The sequence below is a fragment of the Rhinopithecus roxellana genome, chromosome 6 (assembly GCF_007565055.1).
Source record: "Rhinopithecus roxellana isolate Shanxi Qingling chromosome 6, ASM756505v1, whole genome shotgun sequence".
In the NCBI taxonomy this organism is placed as follows: domain Eukaryota; kingdom Metazoa; phylum Chordata; class Mammalia; order Primates; family Cercopithecidae; genus Rhinopithecus; species Rhinopithecus roxellana.
In genome coordinates, this window is record NC_044554.1 from 59,090,463 (window position 1) to 59,107,174 (window position 16,712).

Consider the following 16,712-nt stretch of genomic DNA (forward strand, 5'->3'; position numbering starts at 1 on the left):
TTTTGCCTTAAAATATCTCTTTAATGATTTCTTTCCTTTTTATTCACTCCTCTGCCAACTTAACTCTCCTTTAACATCAATAGTTACACTAATATCCATTACTTTCTGCCCTAAAGTCAGTCTACACACTGTAGGCTGATTAATTTTTTAAAAATATTGATTGAATATATTTCAATTTAAAAATTCTCATCGAATTCCAAATTCCTCACTCTTCTATCCAAGGCCCTTTACTATAAGCAAAATCTGTTTATCCAGTTCCATCCACACTATCATCCAAAGAGAATTCCCTATTCCTGTCAGGTCAATTTCTCAATAGTTCTGGAATGTACCAAGAACTTTCTTTTTCCTACTTCTTTCTAAACCACATCTATTCTTCAAGACAACTCCAAATCCCACTTTTTTTCTTATTTTTTTAACACTCACATTAAATCAATATCTTAAGTATTTCTTTTTGACATATAACACTCATTTTCTTACTATTTATTTTCTTACTATTACTTTTTAAATACACAAATAATTGAAAATAATAGGGTACGAGAACATGTTCACAATATATATTAGCAGACAAAAGATTCTACCTAGAATACATTAAAAATGACAATAAATCCATAGAAAAAAACCCAATAAAAAATGGACAACGAATATGCCCAGGCAATTTCCAAAAGAGTGAATCCAAGTGGCTAATAAACATATGAAAAGACATTCTGTCTCACCTGTAGTCAGGAGAATGCAAATTAAGATAAGCTGCCATTCTTTACCCATCCGCTTGGCAAACATTTTAAAGTAAAAGGTTTTGAGTAACAGATACTTTTATACTATTGAGAGAATTCATTATGATATAGCCACTTTAGAGGCAATTTTGCAATGTCTATCATAACTGTAAATATGTTAGTCATTCCATTTCTTAGTATATATTCTAGACAAACCATTTCTTCCTCAAAGCCTCTCCTGGTCATCTTCTAATCTCCAGTTATCTCCTTCCGTTAATCAGAGAAACAAAGAATTTTTTTAAAAAAGAAGGAAGAAGTCATAAATATCACAAAAACATTTTGCCTCCATAATTATTTGTAATGATCCCAACTCTACTACTTAGTAGATTTTTCATTTAAAGTGGGGATAGTATCAGGTGTCCATTAAGGCCAAAAGTTACATCATGGGAAAAAAAATAAGAAAATGGGTGTGAATGAGCAACAAACCATAAATCACCTCACAATTAAAAGCCATTGATATCATTACCAAATTACATGAGGCCAAGGAAGCACGTCCTCTATCTCTTGGCCAATAGCACAGAAATGGAAAATTCAAGGCTGGGATTAAGCCTGAAAATACTTAGGCCAGAAAGAGGTAAATAAGGAAACTACACAAAAATGTAAAATGTACCAGAAATTCTTGGGGTTTCCTCAATGGTTTCAGTTTCAATCCTTGGACTGAAGTATAGCTCTGTTTGTGGTCAATATGCATTTTCAAATCTGTTTCCATAAAGCTTCCTGCCAGAATAGCCCTACAAACAGATGTGCATGCTCGCAAATACTATCCTTTCTGGTTCTACTTTCTTTGGGCTGCTTCAATAATTATTCTGAAACTAGAACAAAGACCAGATCTTTGTAGATACAGATTGCAACAAAAGATGAATATGAAACATAAGAAATAGGAGATTAAACTATCTCACTCAGGTATGGATGAAATAAAATACCCTTGGAGCGGGCAATCTTTGGCAACAAAAACTATGCAAGGAAAACTTCGAATGGCCATCTGTCTCAGTTTAGCAGAGACAAGAATCACGTTTAAGTCCTATTTTAGGAGCACTAGAGTGTCCTGGTAGCTCTACCCCAACCAAGATGAAGATACTCTGAATTATGGCAAAATAAAACCAGTGCTTGTGGGTATCTGCCTCAGGAAGTATTCTCATGGGAAGCAGGCAAGGATCAGAAAACTAGAAAACAGGAATCCTGAAATTATCAAGAGATATCAGGAATCAAAAAGGAAAGCTTGTTTATTGTGTCTACAGTAATTTTCTAAGACATTAGAGGCTAACCACAGTTCCCTTGGTACATCCAGCTTACTCTCTAGCTTGGACTCCCACAGCTAGTCATGTGTTCTGAAATTAGCACTGCAAGGACAGAAAGGAGGAGGAATTCAAATGCTCACTGCAATCACAGCCATGGTTTCTTCAGGTACCGTTGCGGTCACTAACAGCACTGGGGCAAAGGAGTAGGAGTTGCCTGAACATCTCTGTTGAGAAATGTGCTCATTCCAGAAAAAATTATTTCCTCCTATTTCTCAGCTTTTCACTCTCCTTTAAATATCAAGGAACTTCAGGCACGCTAAATTAATCAGGCTTCTGAGTATAGAGAACTTTCTATAGTGACACAACAGCTTTTTCCTCTACTTGCTCCCACAGTCACCTCATGTGTGCCTGGTGGCACTGCCAACAGTCAATATGCAGGCCTGGGCCATAGAGAGCTTTGAGTTCATAGTTGGTCTTCCATATCTTTATCTCCCCAAACTCTCGTTCTCTTAAGAACCTTCAGAAAATGTTACTTGCCCTTCCTCCTAATGTTATTCGTGTTCTTTCATAGGTCTTGGGACTTCCTGATAAAAAGAAACACAATCTGATAAATCACTACACATTACAATGACTTAGCTTACTGGGTTAATCCTCTTAGGTATATTTTAATTTTAAAAGACCACTATCGGGAGAAAGAAACTCAAAAGAACTCAAAATCATCATACCACATTCCATCTCTAAACTTTTATGATTCTGTGAATAAATCTTTTAAAGTGAAATTGTAGATCCTTGGGGAAACTGAATGAAGGAATCCTGTGGCACTTAAGCATAACTTTACAACTGGGGAAAAACCCAACAGTATATTTTTACATTTTGACGATGCTGTCAGTAGTTCACAATGCTTGACATGAATTATTCACTAGTTCAGTATTTGCTCTTATTCATTTGTCTACAATCATAAAATATGGTTCAGGTGTATAGAAAACAGTTACTGAGAAATAGTAGGAAATCCATCACAGTACTCTTAGTGGAGAGAGCTGCAATGATGGCTTTAATCAAAACCAATCCTGAAAGATCTATATCTCCTTACCAGTGAAAAAGGCTCTTCACTGTGGGAGAGAATCTCTCCAAGAAATGAAACATGCATAGTTTAAATGCCTCTGTGACAAAAGTTGTAATTACTCAATGAACTGCAACATAGGAAAAACAATGGAATTCAGAAGTCTCAGTTCAACCATTTACCAAATAATCTGGGGCAAGTTGTTGACCCTTCTGGAGTCCCAGACTCCTCTTCCATAAAATAAAATAGTGATTAGCACTAGCTGATCTCTAAATTTCTGTCTGGAATTAAATTTCTATGAATTTTTAAATTCCATTATTCTATCATCATAAATTCTAATAAACAACTAGTCAAGGTTTATAGGTAAAGAATAAACTGTACCCTTTCTTAAGAATAAATATACTTACTTAACCTTGGCAAAGCTTATTGTATTGCAATTTAGGATGATTATCAATTAATCATCAATTATCCACATATGGAAAGACAAAATAGCATAAGATAAAAAATTGATATCTTATAGTTACCAATTCATTCTGAAATATTGATATAATCTACTACAATTACACTGTTGGTATTACTAGCTCAACTGATTTGTTTTTATTTTAAATAATTATTTTCAAAGAAATTAATTTAGAATTTTTGGGCTTTTAAATTTTTACATAGAGCTAAGTTTAATACTTGATTCACCATTGACCTATGCTTGACTGATTTTATTTTTAAAAATATAAAGAGCATGCTTGAAACTAGTGCCCCTCAACCTGATCAGTAGAAAATTAACAACTTGAACCTACCTCTGCATACCTCTCCTGTCAAATCCGTGTCTCCTTCCCAGAGATAGTAACTATGCTCAGTTGTCTCTTTCCTCTTACCTTCCTCCCTTAGTTTTATGCCTAAATTTTACTTACATGCATGTAGATATATTTCATTCATTTTCTCATACTGTATGCTATGCTATTGTGTGACTATACCACAACTCATGCTCTCTCTTATGAATGTGTGTTTGGGCTGTTTCAATTTTTTACTAGTACAAGCAATACTGCTATGAACATTCTTATACAATGCTCCAGGTACACATATGCTAAACTTTCCACGTGTAGGAGTAAAAGTACTAGGTCATAGTGAACTTGAATGCTCAACTTTATAAGACAATATAAAATTGTTTCCTACGGTGGTTGAACTAATTTCATACCCACAAACAAGGTAAAAAGATCTTCTGGATCTACAAGTTCTCCAACACTTGGTATGTTTTGATTTCTTAAATTTCGTCAATTGAATGGATATAATACAATATCCATTAATATCCATTAAGAGCACATATCATGTGGTCTTTAGTTGCATTTATCTGAATACAAATGAGGTTGATATCTCTTCATATGTTTATTTGCCTTCTCTGATTTATTTTCCATAAAATTCTGTTTCTCATCTTTTATTTTGCCCATCTTCTTATCCAGGGACACGGGATATATTTCTCTTTAGTTAGGCCTTCAACACCCTTAAATAGAGTTTTGTTAGTTCCCCTACCCCCACAAGTCTTGTTCATCTTTAATAAGATTTGTTTTTGTTGTTTTTATAAATGGGTTTCTTTTAAAAGTTGTTTTCTAATCGCTTGTTTCTGGCATACAGAAATGCAACTGAAGTCATATCTAGTCATGTTGTTGAACTCTCAAAATGCTATTATTTCTAGTAGCTTATTGCACATTTTTAATATTCTCTATAGATAAACATGTCATTTGCAAAGAATGACTTTTATGTTCTCCTTACTAACCTTTACACCTTTAATTTCTTTCTCTTGTTTTATGGTGTTGGCTAAAACCTCCAAAATAATGATGGGTTGAAGTGGTAATGGCAGACATCCTAACTTGTTCCCATTTTAAAGGAGAAAGCTTAGAACATGTCCCCAGTTAGGATAAAGTGTGTTTCAAAGATTTTTGTAGACATCCTCTATGAATTTGTGGAAATTCCCTATACTAGTTTATTGAGAGTTTTTATTGTGAATGAGAGCTGGATTTTATTAAATTGTCTGTTGAGTTTCTGTATCTCTGGATCATAAGGTTTATTTCCCTTAATCTATTAACATAGTTAATTATATTTATAGATTTTCTAATATTAAACTCTCCATACACTCCTGAGAAAAACCCAATTTGGTGGTAATACATGGTCTTTTTAATACACTGTCAGAGTCTGTTGCTAATATTTTGTTTAGGACTTTTACAGATACATCATGGGTGAGACAAGCCTATCATTTTCCTTTCTCTTATTGCTCCTTGGCTGGCTTAGATATCAAAGTAAACTCATTAAAATGAATTGTGAATATGCCTTCTATTTTTAGTGTTTGAAAGAATTTGTTCACTATTGGAAGGTCTGTTTTGAAAATTTTGGGTCTAGGCTTTTTTGGTAGAAAGATTTTTAATTTTTAAATTTAGCTTAATTTACAATAAATTACTTTTATAGTTATAGGACTACTCAGGGTTTCTATTTCCAAGCTGATGTGTAATCTTTTCCTAGGAATTTTTGTATTTCATCCAAGTTTTCAACTGTACTGACATAAAAGTTGTTTCAAAATTCTCTTTTTAATCAAACTCTTAATATTTTCAAAAACAGTCTAATCTAGTGATTTTTCTTCTCAAGAGATTAATTTATCTAGATATATTTTTGCTTTCTGCTGTCCAGAAAAGCTTGTAAAACTTCACCACCTGTATTATGCACAATATGATATGCTTACACAGAACAGGAAAGAAGTATATTTCATGCTGTTTCAAAACTAGCCTACTATCTTTTCAAAACTGCAAGAGATCTAAGAAGTTTATTTCATTAACAGTTAATGAATGATAGTTTGTTTTTGCATTTTTTAAAACACAGGTGAGAAGTGGTGCCACGATACACTCTAATTATATACCCATGTTCTGAACTTCTATTGGTTTTGATGTAATAATTACAGCTTTTTATACTTTAGTGATAAGACTCAATTGCTACATCTAATGTCAAGAAAAAAAAAAAAAACCCTAATTCCTTTTTTCATAATATCTGACATTTACAAAGTCATGATACTTTAGTTTTTACATGGAAAGCTAAATGTATATAGAAATTAAGACTCTCGTGATAGAAATGTTTTCAACTGTGTTTTGAGTCCAAAATACTGCGGAGTTGTTTTCTTTGGCAATTCCATGTCAAAACATAGAATGTTTTCTGGGGGAACATGAGATCTCCATAACAAACTCCAGACTCTCATGTCACCATCAGCATTCAGGGTACCCTAATTGCTGAATTCTTCTGGCTAGCAAGAATTTAGGGGCTGCTGACTTCTAGACCAACCAGTGTTTCTGATTGTTTGTTTGTGCTTTTGTTTTGAGATAGCGTCTTGCTCTGTCGCCAGGCTGGAGTGCAGTGGTACAATCTTGGCTAATTGCAACCTCCACCTCCCAGGTTCAAGCGATTCTCTTGCCTCAGCCTCCCAAGTAGCTGGGGACTACAGGCACGTGCCACCCAGCTAATTTTTGTATTTTTAGTAGAGACAGGGTTTCACCATGTTGACCAGAATGGTCTCTATCTCTTGACCTCATGATCCGCCTGCTTCAGCCTCCCCACGTGCTGGGATTACAGGTGTGAGCCACCACTCCCAGCCTAGACCAACCCCAGTGTTTCTTAAGCTTTAATGTGAGCTCAAATTGCTTTGTGGGGGGGGGGGGGTCTTATTAAAATGCAAATTCTGATTTCTTAGGTCTGCAATGGAGCCCAAGAATCTGCATTTCTATGAAGTTCCAGGTGATGCTGCTGCTGTGGACCTTCCTGTGAAGCACTCTACACAGCCTGAGATAAATGGATGTCTGAGCCAGATAGCTTCTGGACTGCCCGGCTGTCTCTTTGCAAACTCAAAATATATGATAGTCAAGCATGAAGTGAAGGTTCTACAGAGATACGCTGCTAATGTGTATGCTTTTAGTTTGTCAACAAAACGTGTTATTTTGGTCACTTTCTGATTTCTCTGTTAAGCTATAATCAGAAAAACTTGCTCATTTAAGCATCATCTAAATGTCCACTAATTGCTCATTTTCACACACAGGTTCTAAAGGGAGTGTTGCTATGTTCCAAGCTTTCCATCATATATGAATAAAGGATTTTTTCTTTTACAAGATATGTCTTCAAGAAGATGTACCCTCTGTTGTACCTCATCTCAGCCTTATCACAAATGTAGTGTGTACTAGCTGCCGTCACATCCCTGAATGAGGCACCCAAGGCAATCAATTCATTCTCCATTCTGTCCCCAAAAATCCTCAGGTCAATAGAAAGATACTTACTGAGAAAGAGAAGCTACTGGCTCCCCTGCCACCAAGAAAACATCAGTCTCTGGTGTGAAAAAGAGACTCAAGCTCATTAAACTCAGGATCTCCAATTAGCCCCTTAGGCTCTAGAAGTTGGAGCTCACTGTCTTTAAAGTAGGTGCTCTGCTTGCACAGGAGCCTGGCTCATGAAATAGGTATGTTCAAATCAAATCAAAAGTTCTTTTTTTAAAAAAAGAATGAAAGCATATTTAAAATACATTAGAAAAGCTTACTATTTAAAGAGAACTTAGCATGAACTCATTGTAAAACAAATAATCACTAATTTTCCTTATGACCATATCTAGATTTTCAAATACTGAATTTACATAAAATAGGACACAAGTTTCAGTACATTTGAAGAAAAGAGTTAATTTTTTTTTTTTTTTTTTCTTTTGAGACGGAGTCTCACTCTGTTACTCAGGCTGGAGTGCAGTGGCACAACCTTGGCTCACTACAACCTCTGCCTCCTGGGTTCAAGCAATTCTTGTGCCTCAGCCTGCCAAGTAGCTGGGATTACAGGTGTGCCCCACCACACCTGGCTAATTTTTGTATTTTTAGTAGAGGCAGGGTTTCTGCCATGTTGGCCAGGCTGGTCTTGAACTCCTGACCTCAGGTGATCCAGCTGCCTTGGCCTCCCAAAGTGCTAGGATTACAGGTGTGAGCCAACACACCCGACTGAGAAAGGAGTTAATTACAACAGAACTTCTTCTCTGGTTCTAGAATAAGAATAAGCCTACACTTATCAGAAGGATGACTATCTTACTTAGCTTTTCAGGGGTAAGATACTCTTGGCAAGCTTTGACTCACAGTTTCATTTCTTGGTAAATAAAATATTTATCCTCATTTTGTGAATATCAATCCCTAGTCATTTAAATGAATCACATCTCTATTAAATTGCTTATCTGGTACTAGTCCAGGTAGTATAGTACAATTATTGAATATGTAGCCTTTAATTTTTAGATTGTTTTTAAAATTTTCCCCTTTACTTATTCAAAGGATACCATCCAAAATTAGTTTAGTGAGAGCATGATACGCCGACAAATCACAAATTTCAGAAATGTGGTTGTGGGAAAAATCCGCCTTCTGGCAAGAAAAAGAGAACAAAATGTTATATTAATATTTTATTTTTCATATTTACCACAATTAACTGCACAAGAAGAAGGTATCTCTGAATGTCAAGTTAGAATCATTACTGAAAGCACACTAAGGCTAAAGGAGTCATCTGTCTTTAATCTTTTTTTTTTTTTTTTTTTTTTAAATGGAGTCTTGCTGTGTCGCCCAGGCCAGAGTGCAGTGGCGTGATCTCAACTCACTGCAACCTCTGCCTCCTGGGTTCAAGCGATTTTCCTGCCTCAGCCTCCTGAGTAGCTGGGATTACAGGTGCCCACCACCACACCCAGCTAGTTTTTTTGTATTTTTAGTAGAGATGGGGTTTCACCGCGTTAGCCAGGATGGTCTCAATCTCCTGACTTCATGATTCGCCTGCCTCAGCCTCCCAAAGTGCTGAGATTGCAGGCGTGAGCCACTGCACCCAGCCATTTAATCATTTTCTAACTGGGATACTTTTCTGTCCACCTTGAGGATACTAAGAAGGCCTCTTCCTCATGGTGCACAGGAACCTCCCAATAACCTAAACACTTTCAATTCCTGCAGCCACGCTCTCCACTTTTAGCATTTATTTTAAATTTCCTTGGTCTTCCTGCAGGATTTACCTCAATTTCATCCTTACCTACAACCATTTTATTTTCTCTACTGTCCAGTAAACTGTATTCACTTCGTTTCTGTGCATATCTTCTTTCCTGTTCCTTTACCTTTTCTATTCCTAGTTGCATATATTGTCCCATGCTACTCTCTAAATGCCAAAATATTCAATTTTTTTTTCTTTTCTTTTCTTTTTTTTTTTTTTGAGGTGGAGTCTCACTCTGTTGCTCAGGCTGAAGTGCTGTGGTGCGATCTCAGCTCACTGCAACCTCCGCCTCCCGGGTTCAAGCAATTCTCCTGCCTCAGCCTTCCAAGTAGCTGGGACTGTAGGCGTGTGCCACCGCACCCGGCTAATTTTTTTTTTTTTTTTTTTTTTTTTTTTTTTTTGTATTTTTAGTAGAGACAGGGTTTCACTGTGTTAGCCAGGATGGCCTCGATCTCCTGACCCACCTCCTGATCCACTCGTCTCGGCCTCCCAAAGTGTTGGGATTATAGGTGTGAGCCACCATGCCCGGCCTAGTCTTTCTTACTCATCTCCAGGCAATGCCTCTTCAACTTTACATTCTTTCTCAAAGTTGACTATCATAGGAAAGCATTTTCAGCAACATCTGTTGTTCCTAGTCAAACATGTAAGACTAAAAATCAATATTAAATAACTTTAATTATTCACCTATTGGCAAAAGATAAAAAAGTTTTTTTAAGGAAAGAAAAACTCAAGTTTTAGAAACACTGTATTCATAATATGCTGGGTACATGATAATCATTTTCTGGAAAATCATCAGTCAATTACATAATAAGTGCTATTCTTATTTTTCCATGTCCTTTAAAATAGTGATTTCACCCCCCAAATTTACAGAGATTATTTTAGCAACACATTAAATACTAAACCCTTTAAAGACTAAAAACTTTATATAGTAAATACTAAAAACTAATTTAGATACAACTCAAATGGCATAGAAAACTGATGAAGTGAATTGCAATATAGCAAGCAACAGGACTACTTAGTAAAATACAAGTGAGCAGACCATATGAAGAAACAGAAATGTACAAATAAAAGTGTTACTAAAAAAATCAGAACACCAAATGTATGCATATGCATATAGGAGCTAGGTAAAATGATACTATGAAATAAGTCAGTTTGGCATGATGTAAATGGAGTTTAACATTCATTTTTTTCTTCTATAGAATAATAATAAACTAGGAATAAACTTATCATATAGGGCTTACTTATCATTGACACTTTTTCATGAACACCTTTCATTCTGGTGCCATAGCATGACATCTGTGTAACTACACCTCAGTCAGGGCAGCTAATACTATGCTTTCTATGTAGCTATAGTATTAGGTTTCTTTTTCTTTTCTTTTTTTTTAGATGGAGTCTCACTCTGTCGCCCAGGCTGGAGTGCAGTGGCTCAGTCTTGGCCCACTGCAACCTGAGTCTCCCAGTTCAAGTGATTCTCCTGTCTCAGCCTCCTAAGTAGCTGTGACAATAGGCTCCCACCACCACGCCAGGCTAAATTTTGTATTTTTAGTAGAGGCGGGGTTTCACCATGTTGACCATGGCTGGTCTCGAACCCCTGACCTCAAGTGTCAGCCTCCCAAAGTGCTGGGATTACAGGCCTGAGCCACTGCGCCCAGTCAGGTTTCTTGAAAGACCTTAAAGGGGTTTGTGCCACTGTTTGGACTCCCATTGGAACCTAGAGCTTGGAAAAAGTAGCCATCAAGTCAAATTAACATTTTTCACCTAGTAAGAACAAAAGCATTCTAATAAATACAAAAAGAGTGTACGTACAAGTTCCCACTCTAGGAAATGCATGTTCTCTCTGGTTGGTGGTACCAGGTTCATAGATATTAAATGAAAAGGAAGTGGAGCTTCTCAAGAGGGTGGGGGATAGTACACGAGCCTGACTTACTGGAAAGATGTGGGCTGTGGGGTCTCAGACAGCGGGTTCAATCCCAGCTCCGCTACCTCCCAGCAAAGGTGAAGTTAGTTACTTAACCTTTCCGGCTTCAGTATCAGGACAGTACCAGCTGCCCAACAGCTTTATTGGCAGGATTAAATAACACATTGAAAACACCTGAGGCCGGGCGCAACAGCTCGCACCTGTAATCCCAGCACTGTGGGAGGCTGAGGCGGGCAGACCACGTGAGGTCAGGAATTTGAGACCAGCCTCGTCAACATGGTGAAACCCCATCTCTACTAAAAACACAAAATTAGCCAGGTGTCGTGGCTCATGCCTATAATCCCAGCTACTCAGGAGGCTGAGGCAGAAGAATTGCTTGAACCTGGGAGGTGGAGGTTGCAGTGAGCCAAGATCTCGCCATTGCACTCCAGCCTGGGCAACAAGAGTGAGACTCCATCTCAAAAAAAAAAAAAAAACAAAAGAAAGAAAAGAAAAGAAACACCAGGAAGCCGCCATCATTCCTTCCCAGGTCTACACAGAGCTCGCAGTGGCTCACAGCACCTCAGGGGACAGCCTGGCACTTGGTACACACTTCTCTAAAATGACCAATATATTTGCTCATAATTCTCCAGGAGCTCAGAACCTTAAAGATGGGGTCTATGATTTGTTTTTGTTCGTTTGTGGGGTCTTTCTGGGAGAGTGCAAGGAAGGGGTATGAAAGGGAGAAACTCCAAAGTTTTTCCTGGGGTAGGGATCATGCTGTTACCATGAATGACTGCCCTGTGGCTTCAGGCAAGGCGACTGGAACAGCAAAAGGAGGATCAAATCAGCTCTGCAAATTCAATTCCTGATAACCTCAAGACCATGCAGCCCCACACTGAGTACAGATAGGCACCGAGTACGGCTTATCTGCACAAAGGAATGTCACCCTGGCAAAAACTACAATTTCAAAGGGAAAAAGTGTGCTATTGATAACGGAATGATATAAAATAGAAGAAAAATTGAAAATTAAGGTCTCTCATCAGTATAAGGGAATGTCTGTTTCTTGATTTCAAACGGATTTTTGTATTTGTGCAACTCTCCATAGAATATTTTGGATTTAAGTTAATTTGGTTTGTAAATAAAATAAAACTAATAGATAAATAAAAGGCAATAGTTGATGTCCATTCCTTAAAATAACTTTTTAATTAAATATTTGAGTCCAATATAACAACACTAATCACAAAACCCAGGGCGATCATTTCCAGATTTGTCAGCACATTAGAGTCACCTGACGGTCTCTTTAAACGGCCAGGCCAGGCGTGATGGCTCACACCTGTAATCCTAGCACTTTGGGAGGCTGGGGCAGGTGGATCATTTGAGTCCAGGAGTTCAAGACCAGCCTGGGCTACATGGTGAAACCCCATCTCTACAAAAAACACCAAAAAAAAATTAGCCGGGTGTTTTGGCATGTGCCTGAGTAGCACCTCAGCTACTCAGGCTGAAGTGAGAGGACCACTTGAGCCCAGGAGTCCAAGGTTGCAGTGAGAGTGAGACAATATTGTGCCACTGCACTCCAGCCTGGGCGACAGGATCACTTGAGCCCAGGAGGCTGAAGGTGTGGTGAGACAAGACTGCGCCACTGCACTCCAACCTATCTCCAAAAAGAAAATGTCCAAAGCCCACGCCTTACCTTGGACCACTTAAATCAGAATCTCTTGCAGTGGAATTTGGGCATCAGTAGGTCTGAAAACTCTCCCAGGGCATTCCAAAGTGCAGAAAAGTGTAGAAACCACTTCTCTCTGACCTTGCTACTTAAGTATGACCCATGGATCAGTGGCATGACATCACCAGGAAGGTGCTTAGTAATCACAGGCTCAGGCCCCACCCCAGACCCAACGGGTCAGAATTCCCTTTTCACAAGAACCACAGGTGATTTGGGCATGCATTTAAGCAACAGACTCACTGCTCTAGGGCATAGCAAACTATTCCATCCACCGCTGTTCACAGGTAGTTTATTTCTGCTTCAGAAATGCAAAAGCAAGTGCAGAGAAGCAAGAACGGAGATCCGAAAGCATTATTTTCTTAAAAAGTAAAGTTGGATAAATAAAAGGGCAAAGTTTGAGCCTAGGACATTTTTACAGATTATTCGGATATAAAATTTTTCAGATAAATTATTCTGCTATATGTCCCATAACATCATGCTGTACATCTCAAATATATACAATAAAATGCATTTCTTTAAATAAAATGTTCCAAGTAATATTTTTTAAAAATTGTTCTCCTGTAACAACAAAAAAGTGCAATAATAACTACTATTCAAATGAGGGAAAAAGGAGACCAGAGGAAAGTTCGTTGGTTTGAACACTAGGTTTGAACAAAGCTTGCTGAAAGCCTATCCATTGACAGACCATATCCCTTTTCCAAAATAAAGGATACACAAGGTCGCCTTTTTTATTTCATTTCAGAAACTTACATTACTTACCTCTGTATCTTGTTCTCTCTGAATTCTCTATTTGAGTGATATTTTGCTTATTTAATGCACTTTTGCAAACCCCTTAACATGTGTAATTAATGTATTCATAAAGTCTACCTTGAGGTTTTTGGGTGGCTTGAAATTGAAGAATGTAGTCAAATTATTTTGAGAAGCATTAAGTTCTAGGAGATAAGGCATACAACTCACACAAGATACATCTGGGGGAAAACAGATACAGAATAAGGTGAGCCAATAAAATAACAAGACAAAGGCATTAAAAACAGTATACATGATCTCAGAATATTTTAAAATTATAACAGTTGCAAAGACATCTTAATTATTCCATATGAGTGAGGGGAATAAAATCAGGAGTATGTGAACCATACAAAAAAAAATGTGGAAAACTCTCGATGAGTCAATAATTTAATCCTCTTCCCCAGGGGTGGCCAATCCTTGTATGCCCTATTTTGGGGGCAGCCAAGTAACCAATCCCTGTGGCCTCTTCCTCATGCCCGCTCACTCTCCCGCTAACAGTGAAATGCTACAAAACTTGCCAGCCTTTGAGAAAAGGATGAGAAGGAAGAGCCTTGATAATCCTCTTGATAATTAGCCCCTAAATAACTAAATTAGATCTTTTCATAAAGAGTGGAAATGCCACAATTCAGAAACTCTCTTTGTTGTAAATTAAATTTTGTTTCAGTTGGATTTAGCACCAGATCGCATTAAGTATTTGAAGTGATTTAACTCATTGCTGTCATTTGATTTTTGACTCTGGATTGGATCAAATGCACATCCGAGTTTTGCATTTTATCCCAAGCACACACTTTGAATCTTGAATACTAAGTAAACGACTACTGTGCTAATAAAGGATACTGCTAATGGCATTACATATAAAAGATAAAAGATATGAACGATTGTTTTACATTTCTCTATGACTTTACAGCAGACACAGAGGTAGCGGAATGAATTAGGGAAGGAATCTGAAAGGGTCACACAGTAAGAGTCATGGCCCTGTCTCTACCAATAAGTCTTTTCTCCGCCTGAAAATGGCAACAATACTAGCATTTCCCTCTCTCTCCTCGTTCTAGATCACAGTATGTGCTATTACAACCCCCTGGGGACGGCCTCTAGTGGAAGAGTGGAGCCTCCTCACCCAAAGCCAAGCAAAGTGCTTCTACCTTTCTCCAGGTGGCACAGACACATGCAGATCTGGGGAAGGAAGCCAGTCTGGAGTAGCTGGGGCCCTGCCCTGAGATGGATGGGACACGCTGTGTAAGGGACCTCCTGGTATCTTCCCTTCTCAATAGTCACTGAAGCCAGAAAATTCCCCCCAATTTCTATGTTATTTCTCTGGACGAAACCATGCCCTTCCTTACTAAATGTAAATAGTTCTAGGAGAGACAGTACTTTGAGACATTAACACTTTGTTGGAAATGAATCAGCAAATCAAGGAAGAACTCTTTGAGGAAACCTAAGGAGAAACTGTGATTGCTTTCCAATTGGTATCAATTTGTCCACGCTGAGCTCAGCTACATGTCTGCCAGTAGTGGTCTCAACTCTACTAACTTCACAGGACACCCAGACCCTCCTGAAAGATGATCTTTCTGTGGACAGGTAAATGGAGATCCTTCTTGAAGCAGAGGCAGCAGTTAGTACTTAGCTAGAGACAAAGAGATGGTGAGTGCATTTCACACACTGTAGATAGCCAGTGTTTTCATATCAAGACAGAAAAAAGTCCCTGGTCTGGGTTGCTGGACTTTGAACTTGAGCTGGCCTGTTGTCCCTATCAATGCAGTGACCTCCTTGCCCACCAGAGGGCAGGAGCTCCTCGTGTCTCCATCACTGGTTCTCAGCGTGTGGTCCCGGACCAGCAGCATCAGCCTCATCCAGGAGCTTGTTCGAAATGCAAATTCCCAGGCCCCGCCCCAAACCTACCGAATCAGAAACCCTGAGAGTGGGGCCCAGAAATCTGTGTTATCAGGGCTGCCAGGTGATTCGGACGCAGTCTGAAGTTTGGCCTACACCAGGAGACCAGTGAGGCTGTCATCACAAAAAGAAAGATACGCTGTACCTTACACACAGGAGGCTTTTAAACCGTTGATGAACTAATGAAATGTGCCATCCAAGGTTCATGAGTACTGATCTGGCTGAAGAGGAACGCCTGGAGCATAACCGTGGGCTCCCTGCTCCTATTGTCAGCACTGAGCATTGGCAAGGCCCCCACCACTCCGCGATTTCCTACCCGGCAAACGGAAACAACCTCGGAGGTATGGAGTAGGCCAAGTGCTCCTGCCAGAAACACTTTGAAAAGGCCTTCTGATGAGATGACCATCTGAGATTTGCTTTAAAATAACCCTGGGGAAGCGGGGCAGGGAGGTATATAGATGGACTGATAATTGTTGAACCCAAATATTCATTCCAAAATTCTATTTATGCACATATTTGTAACTTTCCATAATAAAGCTTTAGAAAACTGGAAAAAAAATAATTAAAAGTCTTTCAAAAACAGTAGCATTTTAAGAATGAAAACGGGCTAGAATATTTCTTAATCGTTAAAAAGTGGACTTTAATTATTAGGGTCCTAGAAGGGGGAAAATAAACCCAAAATCAAACAGAGAAGACATATCAGCAACATTTATTTGTTATAAAAAAGGCAGGCAAAAGAAGCAAGCAGAAAGATTATCAGTGAAGAAAGCAGGTCAGAAGTAATGATGTGCTCACTTCCCTAGAAATCTAAAGAAAAACATTGTACACTGTCAACTTCAAATAAGATCAGAAAAATACAAACAAGGATCAAGCTTTGAAGAAAATTTGACAATGGTAGGACTAATTTCATTAAATGTGAACAAGGTGTCATAACAAATATATTATATAGAACTACAAATGGTGGAGTTAGAGTTGAAAGAATCAACTAAATAAAGACAGCAAAAAAAAGAATGAAAAATATGTATCTGTGAATCCCTGGTGCTCAATAATAAGGATAAAAGAGCTAACAGATTTAAAACACAAAATGTAGGCCCAGGCACAGTGGCTCACACCTATAATCCCAGCACTTTGGGAAGCCAAGGCAGGCAGATCGCTTGAGCCCAGGAGTTCGAGACCAGCCCGGGCAACATGGTGAAACCCCATGTCTACAATCAATACAAAAAATTGGGCATGGTGGCATGTCTGTAGTCCTAGCTACTCATGAGGCTGAGGTGGGAGAATTGATTGAGCCGGGGATGTCAAGGCTGTGTGAGCCGTGATCATGCCACTGCACTCCAGC

The 16,712-nt window shown here is 38.4% G+C and overlaps 1 protein-coding gene across 1 annotated transcript in view; it reads right to left on the reverse strand.

Moving 5' to 3' along the window:
• Positions 1 to 16,712, reverse strand: part of LRGUK (leucine rich repeats and guanylate kinase domain containing) — a 129,785-nt gene that overhangs the window by 99,862 nt on the left and 13,211 nt on the right. The window contains exons 4-5 of the mRNA XM_010357735.2: positions 13,565 to 13,665; positions 8,389 to 8,470 (exon numbers count right to left, since the gene is read on the reverse strand). Of these exons, the coding sequence (XP_010356037.2) occupies positions 8,389 to 8,470; positions 13,565 to 13,665 (183 nt within the window). The remainder of the gene's footprint in view (positions 1 to 8,388; positions 8,471 to 13,564; positions 13,666 to 16,712) is intronic.